Below are 22,188 nucleotides of genomic sequence, written 5' to 3'. Positions count from 1 at the left end.
TCGTATTCAGGGACGTTTGGTAAATAATCTTCTGTTGTATCAGATTTTCTCACAAATGTTTTGTTTTTATTTGCATAGAAGCTTAAAAACTCCTTTTTTTTTTTTTTTGTACGAGTACGGAACGTCATTCTGGGAATTCCCAACATCGGAGGCAAAAAAGAAGGATCACGGGGTGTTCACACACACACACACACACACACACACACACACACACACTGGACCAAATCATATCAACAAAACCCGCATGGATAAACTTAATTTCCCCTTCTAACTTAATTTATTTCACATTTCTTGCACATAATCTGAACGATTTCAACGTTTTCTTGTTAATTTATTCCATAGATTTTCCTCATTCTGCTCATTATTCAACAGTATTTCAGTTTCTCTTTAGAAAATAAGAAAAAAAGTCCATTAATACTCGGCCAGCAAAAGTTTTTTCGAAGCACGAATCAGCAAAAAAAGGGTTAAAATGGGCGTTTAGACGTCGACGAGTTGTATATATTAGATTTATCAGACTGAAACTACACAGATTCTAGTAAATCCTGTTGAATTATTTGAGATCAAAGCAAAGCGTTTGAAAGCTTCCAGTGCATAAACCACAGTTTCTTTCATTTTTTTTTTTAAACTTTAGACTTTTCTAAAGTGCGTTTTCCTCCACGACCAGTGTGAACACCCCCCCCCCCCACACACACACACACTCACACACTCAGGGTTCCCCTTCAGGCGCTTCTGGAAAACTTCACTCGACTTCAGCTATGCAAAAAGAAAATTAAAAAAAGAAAGAAACTCCCATTAATCCACTGTTTAATGCTGCGATTCGCCCCTCCCCCGCCCCCCCCGCCCCCCCACACACACACACACAAGCAATAGAACTCTGCACTGTAATCCACTTGTGTGTTGAAAGTGTAAAAAAAAAAAAAAGTGTGTCCCTTCATGAGAAGAATCCCCCCTCCCTTGTTTTTGTTTGTTTGTCTTTGTTTTTGTTTGTCTCGGTGCAGACGGCTTCTTTCTCCTCCAGACTGAGTGTTTAACCGTTTGCCTTTAATCTTCAGTTATTTTCTATATTTTAAAAACATGAACGACCTCGGAGCAGCGGGGAGGGAAACAAACAAAAAACCTCCTTTTCCAGTCATTTCTGGTTTGTTTTTTTTCTTTTTTCTTTCTTTTTCTTCCCTGTGGAGGAACTTTTCTGGTTCAATTTAAAAAAAATTCAAAGAAAAAAAAAAAGCCAAAAGTGGGGAAAAAAGAGAAGAAAGGAAAAAAATCAAAGCGATAAACTGACTGACGGATGAAAATGTTGGTATTTAGAAGGAAGTCTGCTGTGTCACTCTTTGGGTCATTTGTATTCTATTTTTGTAATAAAACAAACTTTGGCGCTCTGCTGACAGACTCGCCTCTCGTTTCTTCATCGAGAACAAAGTCTTTGTTTTTTTTTTTAAACTAAAAATTAAAAAAAAGATCAAAGTAAAGAGTTAATCCAATACTAAGTGTATTTACCTGAAATCTCCACCAGGGGGCCCCGGCCGAACAATGACACTGTCGTTATTTTGGAAATGTACATTTTAAGTTTCCGTAGGTCTGCATTGACTTTTAATTTGAAAAATGTTCCACTTCCATCAGCACTTCTTTCCTGTGCTGTCAAAGTAAAAGTAACAAGTTGGATTGTTATTACGGCGACTGTCAAAATAAAAGCACCAAGTTGGATTGTTACTATGGTGACTGTCAAAATAAAACTACCAAGTTGGCTCGTCATTACGATGACTGTCAAAATAAAACTACCAAGTTAGATTATTATGGTGACTGTCAAAATAAAGCAACCAAGTTGGCTTATTATAACTGTCAAAATAAAACTACCAAGTTGGCTCGTCATTACAGTGACTGTCAAAATAAAAGTACCAAGTTGGATCGTTACTATGGTGACTGTCAAAATAAAACTACCAAGTTGGCTTATTATGGTAACTGTCAAAATAAAAGTACCAAGTTGGATTGTTATTCTGGTAAGTGTCAAAATAAAAGTACCAAGTTGGATTGTTATTCTGGTAAGTGTCAAAATAAAAGTACCAAGTTGGATTGTTTTTCTGGTAAGTGTCAAAATAAAAGTACCAAGTTGGATCGTGATTACAGTGACTGTCAAAATAAAACTACCAAGTTGGATTGTTATTACGGTGACTGTCAAAATAAAAGTACCAAGTACCATTTTTGAAAACTCCTTGACAGAACCACGTCACTTCCTGCCGTCGTTTTCAAAACGCTGCCGTGAAACTTTTCGGAAACAAAAAAAACCCCCAAAAACCACGTGTTTCCACAGCGCCGCACTTTTATTCATATTTCCCCCCCGACCCTCAGATGTTGGAGCTCTCTGGCGCCCCCCACTGGGAACTGAAAATAAGTTAAAAAAACAAAAGAATAAATAGGAATAAATAAGACGTCGGTGTGAAAACGACGTCCTCAGACTTCTGATGGCTTTTCTGTCAGAGTCCAGAGTTTCCATCGAACATCGTGGCGCCTCTCTCTCTCTCTCTCTCTGTCGCTCTCTCTCTCGCCCGGCGGCGGCGGCATGGCGGCGCTCAGTAGAAGCGTTTCCGGCGGCTCTCGTTCCAGTGGCTGTAAACCACCAGGCCGATGACGAGGAGGAAGATGCAGCCCAGCAGGGAGAACAGAACCGTGAAGAACAAGCCGATGCTGCTCATCCCCGGATCCACGTCGCCCCCTGGAGGGGAGGGGGGGGGGGTGAGTCAGGCTGCTGCTCCTCTGGTGATTTCACCTGTACTACTACCTGTAGCTCTACCTGTACCTCTACCTGCACCTCTACCTGTACCTCTACTAGTACTACTACCAGTACTCCTACCAGTACCTCTACTAGTACTCCTACCTGTACTCCTACCAGTACTCCTACCTGTAGTCTTACCAGTACTCCTACCTGTACTCCTACCAGTACTCCTACCTGTACCTCTACCTGTACTCCTACCAGTACCTCTACTAGTACTCCTACCAGTACTCTTACCTGTACCTCCACCAGTACTCCTACCTGTACTCCTATTAATACCTCTACCTGTACTCCTACCAGTACCTCTACCTGTACCTCTACCAGTACTCCTACCTGTACCTCTACCTGTACTCCTACCTGTACCTCTACTAGTACTACTACCAGTACTCCTACCAGTACCTCTACTAGTACTCCTACCAGTACTCCTACCTGTAGTCTTACCAGTACTCCTACCTGTACTCCTACCAGTACTCCTACCTGTACCTCTACCTGTACTCCTACCAGTACTCCTACCTGTACCTCTACCTGTACTCCTACCAGTACCTCTACTAGTACTCCTACTAGTACTCTTACCTGTACCTCCACCAGTACTCCTACCTGTACTCCTATTAGTACCTCTACCTGTACTCCTACCTGTACTCCTACCAGTACCTCTACCTCTACCTGTACCTCTACCAGTACTCCTACCTGTACCTCTACCTGTACTCCTACCAGTACATCTACTAGTACTCCTACCAGTACCTCTACTAGTACTCCTACCAGTACTCCTACATGTACTCCTACCAGTACTCCTACATGTACTCCTACCAGTACCTCTACCAGTACTCCTACCTGTACTCCTACCAGTACCTCTACTCCTACCAGTAACAGAAAAACTTGACCACTGTGATGAAGTGAAAATGCATAATTTTTGTGTTTAAACAAAAATATGACAATATAATTTACAGTTGTAACATTTTGAATGACTTATTTTTAAATGCTTCTTGTTACTGTATTAACTTATACGTGTGTGTGTGTGTGTGTGTGTGTGTGTGTGTGAGTGTGTGTCTCACTCCGGAGCAGCTCCATGTTATCCACACTGGGCACGGTGATCTCCTCCTCCTCCTCCTCCTCTTCCTCCTCTCTCTTGCTCCGCAGCACGGTCAGCTGGTAGAGCTTCAGGGAGATGACGTCATGGTTGTCTGGGGGGGTGAGCGTGAGACTTTAGTGACATCTGGTGGTGAAGCTGCAGACTGCAGCCTGGAAACATCCTGGGGTTTCTACTGACGCTAGCAGCAGGAGGAGCGGGGCTATAGACCTATAGAACTAGAAGCTACTGACGCTAGGAGCAGGAGGAGCAGGGCCATAGAGCTATAGAACTAGAAGCTACTGACGCTAGCAGCAAGAGGAGAGGGGCCATAGACCTATAGAACTAGAAGCTACTGACGCTAGGAGCAGGAGGAGCAGGGCCATAGAGCTATAGAACTAGAAGCTACTGACGCTAGCAGCAAGAGGAGAGGGGCCATAGACCTATAGAACTAGAAGCTACTGACGCTAGCAGCAGGAGGAGCGGGGCCATAGACCTATAGAACTAGAAGCTACTGACGCTAGCAGCAGGAGGAGCAGGGCCATAGACCTATAGAACTAGAAGCTACTGACGCTAGGAGCAGGAGGAGCAGGGCCATAGACCTATAGAACTAGAAGCTACTGACGCTAGCAGCAAGAGGAGAGGGGCCATAGACCTATAGAACTAGAAGCTACTGACGCTAGCAGCAGGAGGAGCGGGGCCATAGAGCTATAGAACTGGAAGCTACTGACGCTAGCAGCAGGAGGCGCAGGGCCATAGACCAATAGAACTGGAAGCTACTGACGCTAGCAGCATAGACCTATAGAACTGGAAGCTACTGACGCTAGCAGCAGGAGGCGCAGGGCCATAGACCAATAGAACTAGAAGCTACTGACGCTAGCAGCATAGACCTATAGAACTAGAGTTGTGAACAGGTTTACCTGAGAGGTCTCCGGTGATCGCCGTGGCTCCAAAGTAAAAGCCCTTCGGCAGCCGCACGCCGGGGATGTCCAGACAGTCCCTCCACTCATGCTGGCCGTCGATGTCGATCATCACCTGGGGGACGACGGCGCGTTGAGACACCGACGGGACAGAAATGTCTCCAAACAACAAAACCGCATCGGCACAACCGGCGAGACACGTTGTCCACGTGGACTCGGGAAGCGAGAACCTTTAGAACCTTGAGCGTTACGACTGTCATTTTTTTCCTCCACGGAGCTTTTCTGAAACGGAAAGCGATTTTTTTTTTCCCCCACTTGAACCGGCGAATGCTAACAGAATGCTAACGAAAGAAGCAATTTCACAGAAACTTTCAAAAACTAGAGCTACACTCGGTAGAGCAGACCTTCGCCAACGCCACATCTGTTGGCGGAACCGAGTTAGCGTTGCTAGCATGATAGCTGCATAACGACGCTAACTAGCCTGTCAGGTGGCTACATCACGGTGTGAAACACTGAGCGTCTCCATGGCAACAGTCTTTAATCTCTATGAGGTGCTGCTCTCATCCGCTTTGTATGGGAAGTTTTGTTTTTTTCTATCGCAGTTTTTTGGGCTTTATTCAGAAACGGTGAGTCGCTAACGCACCAAAATCTCACGCGTTGTTTCTTGGATGATTTCAAATCATCCCTGAAGATTTCGTGTAATTTCGATGAGAAATTTTTTGCAAAAAGTTGGCAAAAAACATACAAACCTATAAATAAATCTGCATGGCTTCGTTGCTCGTAATTAACATTATTAACTTGCTTGTTACTAGAAGTTTGACCGTTTGAATCTCTTTTGCAACATCGCTACTGTATTTTATTAACCCTTGTCTTTATTCATTTTAATATTTAATTAAAAAAAAAAATTCAACATGTGGAATCATCTGGAAACTTAAAGTGGATCTGAAGCTCTCTGGCGCCCCCCAGAGGAGGCCTGTCCTACATGTTGTTGCAGCAGTAGGGAGGGGGGAGTTGGGGTGTCGGGGGGGGGGGGGGGGGGTTCCTCTCACCGTGAGCCGGCGGCGGATGTAGCGGATGAACAGGAAGGTGTCGTGCTTGAGGTTCCGCACCATGGCGTTGCAGCCGCCCAGCTCGGTGGGACGGCCGTCGCGCTCGTGGTCGTAGCTGATGCTGCCGTTCCCCACCATGGCGAGGACGAAGGGGAAGATCCTCTGGAGGAGGAGAAGAGGAGGAGGAGAGGAGGAGGAGGAGGAGGGGAGGAGGAGAGGAGGAGGAGGAGAGGAGGGGGGAGAGGAGGAGGAGGGGGAGGAGAGGAGGAGGTGAGGAGGAGGAGGAGGAGGGGAGGGGGAGAGGAGGAAAGGAGGAAGAGGAGGAGGTGAGGAGAGGAAGAGGAGGAGTAGGAGGGGAGGAGGAGGAGAGGAGGAAGAGGGGAGGAGGAGAGGAAGAGGAGGGGGAGAGGAGGAAGAGGAGGAGAGGAAGAGGAGGTGAGGAGGAGGAGGAGGGGGAGAGGAGGGAGAGAGGAGGAGAGGAGGAGGGGGAGAGGAGGGGAGGAGAAGAGGAGGAGAGGAAGAGGAGGTGAGGAGAGGAAGAGGAGGAGGAGGAGGTGAGGAGGAGGAGGGGGGGGAGAGGAGGAGGAGGAGAAGGAGAGGAGGAGGAGAGGAGGGAGAGAGGAGGAGGAGGAGAGGAGGGGGGGAGGAGAGGAGGGGGGGAGGAGAGGAGGGGGGGAGGAGAGGAAGAAGAGGAGGAGAGGAGGAGAGGGAGAGGAGGAGGAGTGGGAGAGGAGGAGAGGGGGAGGAGGAGGAGGAGGTGAGGAGGAGAGGAGGTGAGGAGGAGAGGAGGGGGGGAGGAGAGGAAGAAGAGGAGGAGAGGGAGAGGAGGAGGAGGAGGAGGTGAGTCGTCACACGCAGGATTATCCTCCGTCATGCAGGTGGAGGTTTCTTACATTCTGAACCTCGTGTCTCCAAGAAAAATATCAAAATGATGTTTAAGGGGGTGAAAAACAGGAAGTGTCATCCGGGAGGGGGTTTTTCAAAAGAAAACGACTGACGTCACTGGAAGCAGGCGGGAATCAAAGTTACTCTTCAGTGTCACTCTGAAAACCACCAGTTACAGTACAATCATGCAAAAAACACAACAAACACCAACCAGCCATGACGGTTTGACTCCCGGTGGGTCCAGCTTGGTGGTTTTATTTTGATAGTCACCATTGTAACAATCCAGCTTGGTGGTTTTATTTTGATAGTCACTGCAATAATCCAACTTGGTGGTTTTATTTTGACAGTCATGGCAATAACAATCCAGCTTAGTGGTTTTATTTTGACAGTCACGGCAATAACAATTCAACTTGGTGGTTTTATTTTGACAGTCACTGCAATAACAATCCAACTTGGTAGTTTTATTTTGACAGTCACTGTTATAACAATCCAACTTGGTGGTTTTATTTTGACAGTCATGTTCATGTTTATAACGTGTTATTCTCTGCTGTGTGTGTGTGTGTGTGTGTGTGTGTGTGTGTGTGTGTGTGTGTGTGTGTGTGTGTGTGTGTGTGTGTGTGTGTGTGTGTCTTCATGACAGAAACAACAGCACCCACCAGTGGCCCTAAATTAAAATTGCATCATTTTCAGCGTTTTCATGTAAACGGACATCAGTTTCAAAACGTTGCCGTGTAAAATACGGAACTTTTCTGAAATGAAAACGCCGCGTAAACTAAATTTAAGCTAGCTAAACGTAAGCTAAATTGTTTGTAAACTTTCACCCCCAACCCCCCCGTCGGTGGTCGTCCCGTCATGGCCGCCGTGTTTTTTTTTTTTTTTTTCTTTTCAGCTCATGCTGGACGGAGGCGTGGTCAGACGTGGGCTACCTGCGTGCGGGTGGTGTACCTCTTCTTCTGCGCCTGTCTCCGCGCGGCGGCACAAGAGAGCACAAACACTTTACACCAGTCTCGCCGGCGCGCGCCGACCCACAACCACCCTGCCCGTCCGCCAGCCGGGGGGCGCCGCTGCGCATTACCTCCAAGTGCTTCTCCTCGTTGGGGTACGTGTCCACGAACACGCCCAGGCCGGTGAAGTTGTCCATGTTCCCGAACACGGGTCCTGGGAGGGGAACATTGGGGGGGGTAACGTCACGCTAACGGAAACCACGGTTCCCCTCGGGCCCGCCGGGCCGCCGTACCTTTCTGCATGCGCTCCTTGGTGTACCACACCGCCATCCCGTCGCCGTTCAGGTTCTTCTTCCCGTGTCCGTGGACTTTAAAGTGAACCTGCATCTCCCAGTCCGTCAGGTGACACGGCTGGAACCAGAGGAACCAGAGAGGACGGGTGACAGTCACACTGCGCGGCGCAAACTAGACGTTAGTGTGAATAAATTCAAATAACGCTTCAAAAAATATAAAAAAAGTCCCCAGAATACCACGGAATTTAATGTGAGTACATCCACAGTAGAGGGAGTACTAAGGAACAGATCAAACAGTTTTAATATTAATTAAACTCAGGTGTGACTTTATCATCAAGTTTTATTTTGGAAATTCTACTTATGTATTTATCACTATTATACTTATGTATTGTATTACTATCACTTATTCCCTCAAATTCAGCCTGCTTAGAGTAATGCAGGTACTTGTAATAAATACTTCCACCCCTGGATTACATGCATATGAGAATTACTTTTATCAGACTACTTTAAGTATTGAGATACTTAAAGTAGTTTGTGTTACTCAAATTGTGTGAGTACTCAAACATAAAGTAGATATTACACTAAGTGTGATTGAATGTGCATACTTGGAAAAAAGTACTTGTCCATGTTTGTGTTATTACCTCGTAAAACTGCATTTCCTTGTATCTGAATGCTACTATAGCAACAAGCTAGTGATTTTTCTTAAAAAACTGCCAAATAGAATTATTTTCAAAATAGAGTCAAAGCGTATTTTGGTATAATCTGAATTTTTATTGTTATACTTGGAAAAGGGAAAAAAAAAAAGCATTAATAATAAACCAGGGATGTTTAGTATCGATACCGATCCGATACTAATACTTTTAAATATTCAAGCGTAAAATCCTGTAAATTACTGCTGAAAATGCGGATGTCAAATGTTTTCCCCTTTATTTTATTAACTAGTTTATAAGTAAATAAGTAAAAAAGACGATTTTTCCCCCCCCTTAATATAAACAAAGTGTACAACACGATACTGGAGAGAAACTGAAAATAAGTACTGGTATCGTTCGATGTCGATACCAACGTACGTAGTGTTTAGTCACACACACAATCCGCTCCATTTGCAGTTTTACTTCACGGCAACGTGGTATTTGTACTCGGAAATTGGAAATAAGTACTAATGTCGTTGCACCGGTATCGTTCGATGTCGGTACCAACGTAGTTACCGATATCAACGTACGTAATGTTCGTCACACACACAATCCGCTCCGTTTGCAGTTTTATTTCACGGCAACATGGTATTTGTACTCGCGGCTACTCGGAAACTGAAAATAAGTACTAATCTCGTTGCACCGGTATCGTTCGATGTCGATACCAACGTAGTTACCGATATCAACGTACGTAATGTTCGTCACACACACAATCCGCTCCGTTTGCAGTTTTACTTCACGGCAACGTGGTATTTGTACTCGCGGCTACTCGGAAACTAAAAATAAGTACTAACCTCGTTGCACCGGTATCGTTCGATGTCGATACCAATGTAGTTACCGATATCAACGTACGTAATGTTCGGTCACACACACAGTCCGCTCCGTTTGCAGTTTTACTTCACGGCAACGTGGTATTTGTACTCGCGGCTACTCGGAAACTGAAAATAAGTACTAATCTTGTTGCACCGGTATCGTTCGATGTCGATACCAACGTAGTTACCGATATCAACGTACGTAATGTTCGTCACACACACAATCCGCTCCGTTTGCAGTTTTATTTCACGGCAACATGGTATTTGTACTCGCGGCTACTCGGAAACTGAAAATAAGTACTAATCTCGTTGCACCGGTATCGTTCGATGTCGATACCAACGTAGTTACCGATATCAACGTACGTAATGTTCGTCACACACACAATCCGCTCCGTTTGCAGTTTTATTTCACGGCAACGTGGTATTTGTACTCGGAAATTGAAAATAAGGACTAATCTCGTTGCACCGGTATCGTTCGATGTCGACACCAACGTAGTTACCGATATCAACGTACGTAATGTTCGGTCACACACACAATCCGCTCCGTTTGCAGTTTTATTTGTACTCACGATGCGGCTCCACACCGCCCCCTGGCGGCTCTGCATGTCCGCGGTGAGGCGCACCTGCTCCGTGGTTACCATGGCATCGCCCATCAGCTCCCAGTGGGAGGAGCCAAACGAGCCCACGGCTGAGAACGCGAGCGGGCGCGTCGAAGCAAGTGAAAGGACAAATACTGGTGTTAACACACGTCAACTTTGAGGCGAATGAGTATCACAGAGCAGGGAGATGTTAAATGGTGTAATACGGTGTAAAACTAGCCGTGAAACGTAATTTCTAGAAACATCTGCACCCCTCCCTCCCCCCTCCCCCCTCCCTCCACCCTCCACCCTGCTATCCAGCGGAGCCCGGACCTTGGTAAGGCTTCGTCAGGGAAAACTCCCGCTTCAGGAACTCCTCCATTTCGTGGTCATCGTCCGCGAAACAGCAGCTCGCCGCCAAAACGAGGAAAACGACAGTGAGGTGCGGTTTAAAAGGCATTATTTCCCCCCCGGACGCGGGTCTGCACCGGAGACGAGTCCTCCGACTGGCGGCGGCCATCGTGGCTCCACTGGGGCGGGAGCCTCCTCCTGATTGGTTGACGGTTTCGCATGGCTCTATTGCTATTGGTCAGTCTGACTGTCAGTCAAAAGGCTGGTTGTTGATTGGCCGCGGTGTGTACAGTTGTTTTGCGGAGGAATAGTTTATCATGTAGATAAAAAAAAAAAATCCAGGACTAATCTGTAAATTAAATTAATTAATCTGTAAATTAATCCCTTTATTTTGGTATAAATTCGTGGTTTATGTAACTGTACCTTTCTAATCAATGTATAATGACTAAACTCAATGTGTGTAAATGGTGTATTAGTATTTTGTAAATTTACAATGGTTGGAATATGTAATTTGTTACAGTCAGAGTACTTCTTGTATTTTATAATATGTAGATTAGGTTACAGTATTTTCAGTAGTTGGAATATGTAATTTATTACCGGAGTAAAAGTATTTCCAGCAGTTGAAATATTTAGATTATGTTGATTAATCACAGAACTCAGTATATTTCCAGTTGTTGAAATATGTAATGTGTTTCAGTCTTCAGAGTATTTGGAATATGTAGATTAGTTAGTTTTCCAGTAGTTGGAACATATAGTTTGAATATTTGCAGTAGTTTTAATATGCAATTTGTTACAGTAGTCAAAGTATGTCTGGTATTTCAAATATGTGGATTGGTTACAGTATTCCCAGTAGTTTGAATATTTGGAATATATTATATATAGTAGTTACAGTATCTGCGACAGCTTAAATATGTAGATTTTGTGTATTAGTCACATTATTTAGAATATTTCCAGTGGTTGGAATATATAAATTGTCACTGTACTCAAAGTATGTCTGGTATTTCAAATACATAGATTACAGTATTTCCAATAGTTGGAATATGTCATTTACTACAGGAGTTACAATATTTCCAGCAGTTTGAATATTTGGAATATATTATGTATACTAGTTACAATATCTGTAAAGTTTAAATATGTAGATTTTGCGTATTAGTCACATTATTTAGAATATTTCCAGTGGTTGGACTGTATAATTTGTCGCGGTACTCAAAGTATGTCTGGTATTTCAAATATTCTCAATAGTTGGAATGTGTAATTTAATACAGGAGAAAAGTATTTCCAGCAGTTTGAATGTTTGGAATGTATTATATATAGTAGTTACAGTATCTGTGACAGTTTAAATATCTAGATTTTATGTACGAGTCACATTATTTAGAATATTTCCAGTGGTTGGAATATGTAATTTTCTTCTCAATATCCAGAGTACAGTATATACAATGTGTAGATTACATGCAGTACTTCCAGTAGTTACACTATGTAGATTATATACGGTACTTCCAGTGGTTGGAGTGTATAAATGACGTATATCAGTATTTGCAGTATTTGGAAGCTACAGCCCAGGTGTCTCCTGGTTGGATGCTGAGCGCAGGCCACGCCCCCTCCGCGGGTCTCTCGCGCTGAAGCCAGGCGGCTGCGGCAGCATCGCGGGATGGAGGAGTGACGCGGCGGGACGGCACCGACCATGGATCCCAGTGAAGACAAACCGGGGAAAGCCGTGGACATCTACCGGGACACGTGGGTCCGCTTCCTCGGTATGTCTACAGTTTCCTCCAACCGGCACCGCGCCTCAGCTGGTCCTCGGGTTTAAAACCTGCAACGAGAAAAAAAAAAAACAATAGAAGGTCGCCGGGAGCCTGCGGGCTAACGGTTAGCATCGCCGGCTAACCACTAAGTTTAAACGTCTATTTATAGAAACGCCGATGCGTTCAAGGGCATTTCGACAGTGTAGGACATAATGGTGTCGTGGTGCTGGGTTTTACACCCTGTACTGTGACATAAGGTTTTTGTTGTTGTTGTTGTTGTTTTTTTGTTTTTTTTTAAGACGTCCCTGTTTTAAACCCAGTCGGGAAAGAGTTGTTGTGCAAGTTGAGGCAGTGACTCACAACCACACACACACACACGCGAAAAAAACGCCCATATCCTGGAAGCTGTAGGTACGAGTCAGTGTCCCAGCATGCTGCCCTTCCTGTGTGTGGCTGTTCCCCCCCCTGCTGTGGTTAATCACCATGTGAAGGACATTCACACTGCAGAAGCTCCTGTCTGCGGGTGGAAAACCTGCTGCAAGGAGGGGGACAATAGATACGCTCTTTACATGTCCATGCTTGTTTATTTAAAATGCATTTTTCTGCCTTACGAAAGAAAAGTGTGGGCGACACTTCAATTACAGCTGCAGGATTCAAGCCAATTCAACTTTATTTACATAACAGTCATGATAAATTAATTAAATCCAGGAGTCATGAAACTTGTCTGTTTCTATTATAATTTAGATTTTTTCCCCCTGAGAAGAAATCCTAGGAAATAGAAATAAGTTCATTAAAATGTGTTTTTTTTTTTTTTTTTACTGGATTTGTCACGGATGTAGTGGGAATGAATGAACGCGTGCCTCAACAAGCATCAGCAATGGGAGCCAACTTTTTAAAAGACTCACTGAGATGGAAAGAGTTTTGCTTTTTATTGCTTGTTCACCTCAGTGAATATTAATATTGTTTCCATTTACTCTCTTTCTGCTTGAATATGGGGAAACACAGTTTTTCTGAAACTCTGCTCAGCAGATTTGACAATTACAACAATGTAGGAGCTGCATTCAGAATCTGCTGTGTCTGTGTGAGCCGGACTGGCTCCGCCCACACACGCCCATGTATGGGAAGATGGAGGAAGTACTTCCTCTCGTGGCGCCATGTGCCAGAGCAGAGCTGCCTGATTGGGGGAGGAGCCTACCTTGATTGTGATTGGCTAAACCCCCGATGACACTATATAGGGATGGTTTCTGATTGGCTGCTTGGAGCAACACACTTTTTAAAACCTGGAACAACCCAGGAGAAGAGGAACTTCTCTCTTTGTTCAGTTCTGTTTTATTTATTTTTTTGTACAAACCTGTTATTTTTACTTTGTGTTAAAACTGAACTGTGGTGTCCTGCTTTATGCAAATATCAACCCTGGCTTTGTCAACAGAAGACGACTTTGTCGGCTTCGCATTGCCGGAAAGTGGAATTACGTCAGTCATTTGTTTTCCCAGAAAGATTCCCACGCCGACGGTGCAGCAATCTTGAAACATCCAGAACCAAATATAATCCACGAGGCTTAAAACAAACCCCCCAAAAAACCTTAATTTTCTCTGAAAAGCAGCTCTTTGACATTTGGTGGACAGATTAGATGCGACGCTGATCCAAAGTTCCTCTCCTGACACACGCAAACTGTATACATTCTGCCCAAAATGTGAGTCGGTTTGAATACGAAGCATTTGAGGAGCGATAAAAACTCAACATTTATCAAAACTGGAAGGGACAGAATGTGAGAAATGGACACGTCGGAAACAAAAGAGGAGGTTTCGCCCCCTACAGGCAACTGTTATATATTATCCCACGATTCCTTTAATCCAGTGTTTTTCAACCACACTGGTGTTTCCTCCAGATCTCGTCAGGTGAGACGTGGGAAATTATCCAATTTCACATCTTTTTTCTAAAAATAACATTTGCTCTCACAGCCTCAGTGTTGCAAAGTAATCGTGTATAAATACTCTTCCCCACTAGAGGGCAGCACAGAACTTTGCCGGTGAAATGTAAAGTGACAGACGTCAGTGTGGTTCATCTCCACCTCCTGCTACCATCTTGTGTCAAAGTACTGTGTCAGTGACAGTGATGGAGAAGTTTTTGAAAAGGAAGAATGTGAACCAGGATCTCAGCTCTTCATCCATCAGGTCCAGGTTTCACACTGACGGAGTCACTATTAAAAAAAGTCCTTGCTTTCTGGATTTACTGGATTCCTGTTGATAAAACTTTGACGAGAAAGACTTTGATGTCTTTGATGAGAAAGACTTTGATGTCTTTGATGAGAAAGACTTTATATTGTTAATAGAGGCTACAGAGTTTCACATTTTAACATTTTCGGGTGGTGGTGGTGTGATTCCAGAGTTTTCCAGAGAAAAAAGTGTGCCTTGGCTCCAAAACGGTTGAAAAACACTGGTTTAATCCCCCCTCGTAAAAGCATAATCTGTGTGCTCACAGCTTTAATCCCGTCGGTCTGTAGGACTAAGTCTCGTCTCTTCAACACAAATGTTCTGCTGCTCTTGTTTTTCCCTTTATTCGGCGAGGAAGTCGGGATGTATGGCGTCGATTCACTGTAAAGGGGCGGGGGGGGGGGGGGGGGGGTCAGACATGATACCTTTTATATTGACCTATAGACACAATCCTCTCAATGTACTGTGATTAGTTAGACAAGTGGAAGTGCACCGGTTTTATGTTTCAGAAAAGTTACACGTTTACATGGCAACGTTTTGAAAACGATATCTGTTTTGATGGAAACGACATAAAAGGCACTGTAAATGATGTAGTTAGCATGTAGCGACGCTTATAGGCAGTATGTGTGTATATATATGTATATATGTCTGTATATGTATATATGTGTGTATATATGTGTGTGTGTGTGTATATGTATATATGTGTGTATATATGTATATGTGTATATGTGTATATGTGTATATATATGTATATGTGTGTATATATATTTATACATATATGTGTATATATGTATATATATATATATACATATATATATATGTGTGTGTGTGTGTGTGTGTGTGTGTGTGTGTGTGTGTGTGTGTGTGTGTGTGTGTGTGTGTGTGTGTGTGTGTGTGTGTGTGTGTGTGTGTGTGTGTGTGTGTGTGTGTGTGTGTGTGTGTGTGTGTTTGTGTATATATATATATATATGCTTTTGTGATCCTGAAACAAACTGAATGTAAAATACACTTTTATGGAAAACTATGAGTGTAACAAACAACGTATATCCAATATTTCAAAATAAAACAGTTGTGCGTCTCAGCAGCATAATTACCATAAAGTGTGAAACAGGAAGTGAGACATTGAATAAAATAAAACTCGTAGTGAGACCAGTCGAGTGTAACTTGTGGCCGCGGTTCGATTCCCACCAGATAATAAAAGACAATCATTGATCAGTATTTGATAAAATAATGAGGAATTTGTGGCCGGAGCCTTATTTGATAAAGAGAAAAGTATGTGTAGTGAACAATACTCGAGTACTGGCTGCTCACACACTGCTGGGGGTTTAACCTGCATTGGGTCACAGTCGATCTTTATTTATAGCGCCGCTCTTCCTCACGTCTGTATTTTGTGCAGAACGAAGGTCAACAGCAGATGTTGGTGTTGCTCTTTGTTCTGCAGCACATCTGGTTCACATGCAGCCGTTTTATTTGGATCTCGTGTTTCAGGACAGAGAGAAAAATCTGAAAAATGCATCGCGGGGAAAGAAGTGAGAAACTCTGCTTTCAGGGACCGATCGGTTACAATCTTGATTTTTTTTTAGATATTAAAAGGGTTTGTAGGTGAAAAACGTCCCGACACACGTTCATATCGTCACAAACTGCTGACGGAGAGTTAAATAGTGCAGCAGGTGTGTCGTCTTATCTGTTCAACCTGAAGATCTTATCGACTCACCGAAGCTCAGAAACACTTAGTTAGCATAGTTTATCTACTGTCAGATTAATACTGAGACGTCTCTTCATAGCAGCCAGCAGTTTAATTTGGTTTCATTCTAGCGTTCAGACCCTCTGGAGCTTTTTGACACGTCAAAACTAAAACCACTGATCCTTCCATTGTGAGCGTCGGTAATCCGAAGTAATCTTTTCAGCCAGTAAACGATTACATCCACTGATTACCCTGTTTATTGACACGCTAGTTGTAGTTACATGGACGATTTACATATATCATGTAAACGCCTCAATCTGATAAGACTGGACATCTGATATATATATATTAATTACTTTACTTATAAAACCTCCACTGCCATTTGTTTAATCTCCATACCTCTTCCATACTCTTTCTGTAGAGTATATTGCTTCATATTTATTTATTTATTTATTCAATTATTATTTAAATTCTTTCCCAATTGTGGGAATAAAGTATCTTATTTATAATATTAAAGTAAAAGAAAATCAAGCAAAATTAAGTTATGCTAAAATGAAATACAATTTTATAAAATAAAAGAAATAAAGTAAAATAAAAGTAAAAAAAAAAAATCAAATCAAATGAAATAGCTAATTTAAAATATTAAATTAAAATAAAACTAAGTAAAAATAAAAAATAACTAAAAATAAAATAAAATGGTAAAATAAGATTAATTAAAAAAATGTAATGTTATGTAATAAAAGTAATAAAGTAAAATAAAAGTAAATAAAAATAATGTAATAAAATAAAAGTATGTACAAAAAATTAAATCAAATAAAGTATCTAACATATTAAAGTAAAATAAAATAACAAAATAAAACTAATAATATAATGAAATTAAATGTTGTTAAAATAAAACAGTAAAAAATAAAATGGTAAAATGAAATAAAAGTAATAAAGTAAAATAAATGTAAGTAAAAATAATCAAATCAAACAAAGTATCTAATTTAAAACATTAAATTGAAATAAAACCAAGTAAAAAATAAAATGCTAAAATAAAATTAATAAAGAAAATGAAATAAAAGTAAAAAGTAAAATAATTTTCAAACTGTCTCTATCTGAATGACAAACTTTTCTGAAACGAAAACGCAAAACGATGCAAAAAAAGCCTTTGTGGGACTAAAAGGCCATTTCCTCCCAGAACAAGGTTTGTCATGAGGCTTGTTGCGTCTCTAAAAGTTCGCTGACGACGTTTTCCTCTCCGCGTTCAAACAGGCTATGCTAACGAGGTGGGGGAGGCTTTCCGCGCGCTGGTGCCGGTGAGCGCGGTGTGGGGAAGCTACGCCGTGGCGACCGCCTACGTCACCGCCGACGCCGTGGACAAAGGCAAGAAAGCAGCTCTGGTGAGATTTGATTTTTTTAAATGTATGTATTTATTTATTTTTATTTAAGCTGGTGCAGATAAACAATAAAAAAACAGTAAACAATTCCAAAGATGTGTGAAAATGAACAATACACTCTATATACAAAAGTAATACAAACAAGTGCTACCTCAAATACTATTTAGATAGATAATTACTTTATTCATCCCCGAAAGGAAATTGTTTTTGTTGCAGCAATCTGGTACATACGAATATTATAAAATACAATAGAATAGTAATAAAAGTAAAAAATAAAAATATCTCTGTATAAGACATAAAGAACATGGGCACTTAGAAATAAGCACGAGATAAAAGCAAGATAAATAAATAGATAGTAAGGTGCAGTGGCAGAGCCATTAGAAGTAGGTATTATATAATAATAATAACAATACAGATAATAACAGTGTGTAATAGTGTGCGTGCTTGTATATGAAATACTAAGTGTGACTTGGTTGTGTTTATGGAGGAAACAGAGGAGAAAGGAAATAGTTTGTAAACATAGAAAGGAGCAAAAAAAAGTGAAATTATTCATTTTGTAGAAATTGAATGAGTTTGTTTTGGAATTGAGGTTCTATTGTCATAATTTCAGGGAGCGTCGACTGAGATTCCGTTATAAAATAGTCAGACTAAAACAAAAAAAAACCCAAAAAACAAACAAAAACAGGAAGGAAAAAAAACAAGAAGAAGAAGAACAGCAACAACAGTAATAAATAAGATTTAAATACGATTTCCAATCCAGAAAGCGACCTTGTCTCTTTCAAGGTATCTTGACCTTGTCCCCCCCCCCCCCCCAGGCACACGGGGACAACCCCGGCAGGACGACCCGGGTGGCGGCGGCCGTCGTCGACACCTTCGTGTGGCAGGCGCTCGCCTCCGTCATCATCCCCGGCTTCACCATCAACCGCGTGTGCGCCGCCTCGCTGCACCTGCTCGGCACGGCCACCAGGTGGCCGCTGCCCGTCCGCAAGTGGACCACCACCGCCATCGGCCTCTCCACCATCCCCTTCATCATCACGCCCATCGACAGGTGTGGACCGCCGCGTGCCCGCGCCGTCCTCTCCCGAGGTCGTAGGTCGTCGACAGAAATAGAAACGTGGTCGTTTTAAACGTGAACTCGGACAAAAAACATGTCCGCCGCAGAGATTTAGTTGTTCTATATCAGGGGTGTCAAAGTCATTTCAGTTGAGGGGCCACATCAACCTAATCTGACCTCTGGAGGGCGAACAAGTCTATTAAACTGATATGGACAATGTCAAAGTCTTTCCTTCCTTTGATCCTTTTGATCTGCAAGAATTTGCCAGTCACACAAAAAAAAAACCCTCAGTCACCCGTATCTGGATCTCGTGTTTTTATTCAGGATTAAAACAATTTGTCATCATCTGGAAATTGTTTTGAGTTTACGTGTCTAAAGTATCACTTCACATAAATTGGGACACCTTTATTGTGAAAGGTGTTGCGTTATGTGACCCCACCAAAGATTGCATTAATTAATTCTGACCAAGGGTGGTTTTGAATGTCATTTTTGCCAATCGAGTGTTTTTAGATCAGCCTCTTGTCAGTTTTCATATTTATATTTTAAAAAAAAAAATTAAAAAAAAAAATCACATGGCGGCCGGATTAGATCCTCTGGCGGGCCGCTTCTGGCCCCCGGGCCTCATGTTTGACACCCCTGTACTATATTCAATTTGAAACTACATCCAGGTCAGAAAATGTGTGTTTTATAGTTCTATCCTCAAATTACCGTAAGTTCTGGACTATGCGAGGCACTTTTTTAAAGAATCTCGGCTGGTCAGGTGACCCAGGCTCCACGTAAACCGTGAAAACTTGTCACACAAAAAAAAATAAAATAATAATGCTTTGACTTTGTCTTGTATTCTCTGGCGACTTCTAGTCCAGACAATACGGTAAAAGGTCAATCAAAGGAATAGGCCTCGGCAAGACACACCGATGTGAAATAAACACGTTTTCCTCTCTCTGCGTACTTTGTAGGTCCGTGGACTTCCTGCTGGATTCAAGTCTTCGCAAGATTTACAACGCGGAGGAGGAGGAGGGGGAGAAGAAGCACAAATAAGAATAGTTCTCCTGGGCTTTCCGAACCACGAGTAAGGAGGAGTCCTCACGATGTACCAGTCATGAAACGCAGAGCGTGTAGCCTCAGTCGTCGTAAAGTGAAATCCTGCTGTGTGTGAAGCCTCCCGCCACAAGGGGGCGCTGAATTTTCTCTCAGGGTAATTCGGGGCTTTGATACCAAAAAACTGTTTCAATGGTAATTTAACGGTTTCGAAATAAGATGAATGGTCCACGTGTTGCTGTCAGTTTGTTTTTTTTCTTCTTCTTGTGGCCAAATAGTAAAACAGTCACGGGAATCTAAATTCTCCCCCAAATTCACCCTACACTTCCTGTCTGCATGTCTCTTATTGTTTTTGTTTAACTGCTGGATTCCGTTAGTTTTAGAGATATTATGAAAAGCTGTAGGAATCTACACGCAAACTTCAAATAATATCTTTAGACTGACAAACTGTTACCGTATTTCCCCTACTACTAGTCCCACTTTGTTTTCATTCGCCATGCAACTCGAGAAAATACTTGCGTATTGAAACATACTGGTACATACCACCCGTGGCCACTAGGTGTCACTGCATGGCAAAAAGAATGCTGCTACTGTACCACAAAAAAAAAAAAAGAAGATTATCGTGATTGAATGAAGTTAAACTTTGCAGAAAAGGGAAAAGTTACAAAGCAAAATTTCCTAAAAATGATAAAATGTGTGGGAGACCTGAGAAAAACAGAGAAACTGTTACTGGCAGAGGATTATCGACGCTGCTGTCGTTACATCTCCACGTGGAATTCACACTTTTTTGTAACTTATAGTCCAGGAAAGACGGTAAACCTTTCATTTTGCACTTAAACTTAATTTATCGCTTTAATTCAGTTACGCCTACAATAAATTCTGTTCTAAAAATACACGTTTTAATAGTATAATTATTAGTTTTATCTTCTACTTCATCCTACGTATTGATGCCAAATTTTATTTGTACCTCCGATACCGTATCTCATGCTAAACTATGCAAGGGAACAAACAAAGTAATGTGTACGTACTTTAGCTGAGCCAGTACCTGTTTTTTTTTTTTTTTACTGTAATAAAATGACATATATATATACAAGTACTGTTAAATTGAATTTAAAAAAAGGAACTCTAATATAAAATGTAGCGTCGCATTTGGATGAACTGTCACTTTAAGACAACAGGGAACATTTTGGGAACTTTTTTTTTTAGTGTCGTTTTTGGAAACGGTTTAGCAATAAGATTTTATTAAAGGTCCAGTATGTCATATTTTTCAACATTTTTGAACTAATAAGACGTGTCAACCTGTGTTTTTTTTTTTTTTTTTTTTTGCTCGGGATGTTGCGTAAACGGGCGCTAAAGTTAGCATGCTAACCATTTAGCTGCAGGCGTGTCGTCGAGCTCCAGTGCAGCGAAAATTGAATATTAAACACAATAGGTGCTCGAGTTGTTAGTTTGTGCAAAATAAAATCTAAAATAAACCTCAAAATGTGACATACTGACGGGAAACTGACTCACTACTGCCACCTAGTGCACAAAAGTGGCATTGCTGGAATTAAGCCTTTAAATTGTTGCTTCGTTTTGAAAACTTTGGGAAATGTTTGGACTTGCCGGCAGAATTTAGTTCAACGGGTTTTCGGCATTCTTTACCTCATTGAGAGATTCAGCTTTTGTTTTTTTATTATTATTATTATTTTTAAGTCCGTTTTACAGGTCGGAGCCACAAACTCTTTAAACGTTACCTGATCGCGATTAAACCGCGAAATGTTTTCCGTGTAAAAGTTTTAAAACTCTATATTCATATTCATCTTGATGTTTTACGTTTTACACACAACTTCACTGTTTTTTTTCTGTTTTACCTTCGTTTGTGTCGTAAATCTGGTCTTTCAGCCTTAAAATGGGAAAAAAGTCAAACCTCAAACTTTAATTTCACTAACTGATGAATGAAATGTGAAAGTTACGACATCTTGATGCTCCTGAAACTGTAGTGAAATAAATTATATGCTGACAAAAATGTCTCTTTTCTTTTGTTTTTGCAACGGATGCAGTTTTGTGAACATTTGAGGAAATGACTCCATCAGGGGGTGTCGACATGAAATAGTGGAATAATAATCTTTTAAGTGAAAAAGGATTGTTTTTCTCTGTTGCGACGCAGCTTTTATGTGGAAAAACGGTTTTATTTTCATAAAAACCCAACGATTACAACCATAAATGACCACAATTGCAATATAAAGCTCATTTTAATTAAACCTTCTGGTGAAAAGTACAAAGAAAGCGTCAATTCCTGGGACGGTTTTGTCTTTGTTTACTTATTTATTTATATTTATGGAGAAAGATCAGATTTTAGTTTTTGCCAGTATGCAATGTTCAGTATTAAATTCCATATCCTGTGATGTCATCACCCCGGTTCAAGGTTGGGAGGTCAAAGGTCATGGAGTCCATATTTGTCATAATGCGGAGAAACTGAATGTTCTGGCCTTGGTTTGACATCAATCGGATTAAAACTGAGTGTGAGCTAGACCTTGACCTTTGACCCAGTCGCTCTCAGAATTAAATAAGGACGAATCATCCCCGAAGATTTCATGGAATTCGGGTCAAGATTTTTTTGCGAAAAAGTTAGTAAAACATGCAAACTGATAAATAAGCACAGACAAAAATGAAATATATGTTGTATAATTTTTTTTATCAATTAATTTCTTGCGATTCTTACATTTGTATTTGTTGAGGCTT

The 22,188-nt window shown here is 41.7% G+C and overlaps 3 protein-coding genes across 5 annotated transcripts in view; 2 read left to right on the top strand and 1 right to left on the bottom strand.

Moving 5' to 3' along the window:
* wbp1 (WW domain binding protein 1) overlaps positions 1-7,690 on the top strand; it is a 13,453-nt gene extending 5,763 nt beyond the window's left edge. The window contains exon 5 of one of the 2 annotated variants that reach the window (XM_080509989.1): positions 7,577-7,690. The gene's annotated coding sequence lies outside the window, so the exon portion shown is untranslated. Of the gene's footprint in view, positions 1,382-7,576 lie in introns of those variants that run through there. The other variant, XM_080509988.1, reaches the window with a different exon arrangement.
* On the bottom strand, positions 2,318-10,514 carry lman2la (lectin, mannose-binding 2-like a). Of its 2 annotated transcripts, XM_080509986.1 has the most exons (9): positions 10,337-10,514; positions 9,995-10,113; positions 7,925-8,042; positions 7,763-7,845; positions 7,614-7,646; positions 5,803-5,964; positions 4,754-4,868; positions 3,820-3,948; positions 2,318-2,710 (listed from the first exon to the last, which is right to left on the bottom strand). In XM_080509986.1, exons 1-9 carry the CDS (start codon positions 10,461-10,463, stop codon positions 2,568-2,570), a joined length of 1,029 nt encoding a protein of 342 aa, XP_080366112.1. In that variant the 5' UTR covers positions 10,464-10,514; the 3' UTR covers positions 2,318-2,567. The 2 variants fall into 2 exon arrangements, with proteins under 2 accessions (XP_080366112.1, XP_080366113.1); XM_080509987.1 differs by lacking the exon at positions 7,614-7,646.
* A 1,482-nt stretch (positions 10,515-11,996) lies between these two features.
* On the top strand, positions 11,997-21,472 carry mtfp1 (mitochondrial fission process 1). Its single transcript, XM_080509991.1, has 4 exons — positions 11,997-12,105; positions 17,248-17,375; positions 18,188-18,420; positions 19,383-21,472. The coding sequence occupies exons 1-4, from the start codon at positions 12,036-12,038 to the stop codon at positions 19,462-19,464; spliced, it is 513 nt and encodes a 170-aa protein (XP_080366117.1). The 5' UTR covers positions 11,997-12,035; the 3' UTR covers positions 19,465-21,472.
* Positions 21,473-22,188: the final 716 nt, after the last annotated feature.

This window comes from Blennius ocellaris (assembly GCF_963422515.1).
Source record: "Blennius ocellaris genome assembly, chromosome: 15".
Taxonomy (NCBI): domain Eukaryota; kingdom Metazoa; phylum Chordata; class Actinopteri; order Blenniiformes; family Blenniidae; genus Blennius; species Blennius ocellaris.
The sequence above is the reverse complement of the archived record's forward strand: the minus strand, read 5'-3'. Positions and strand labels throughout refer to the sequence as shown.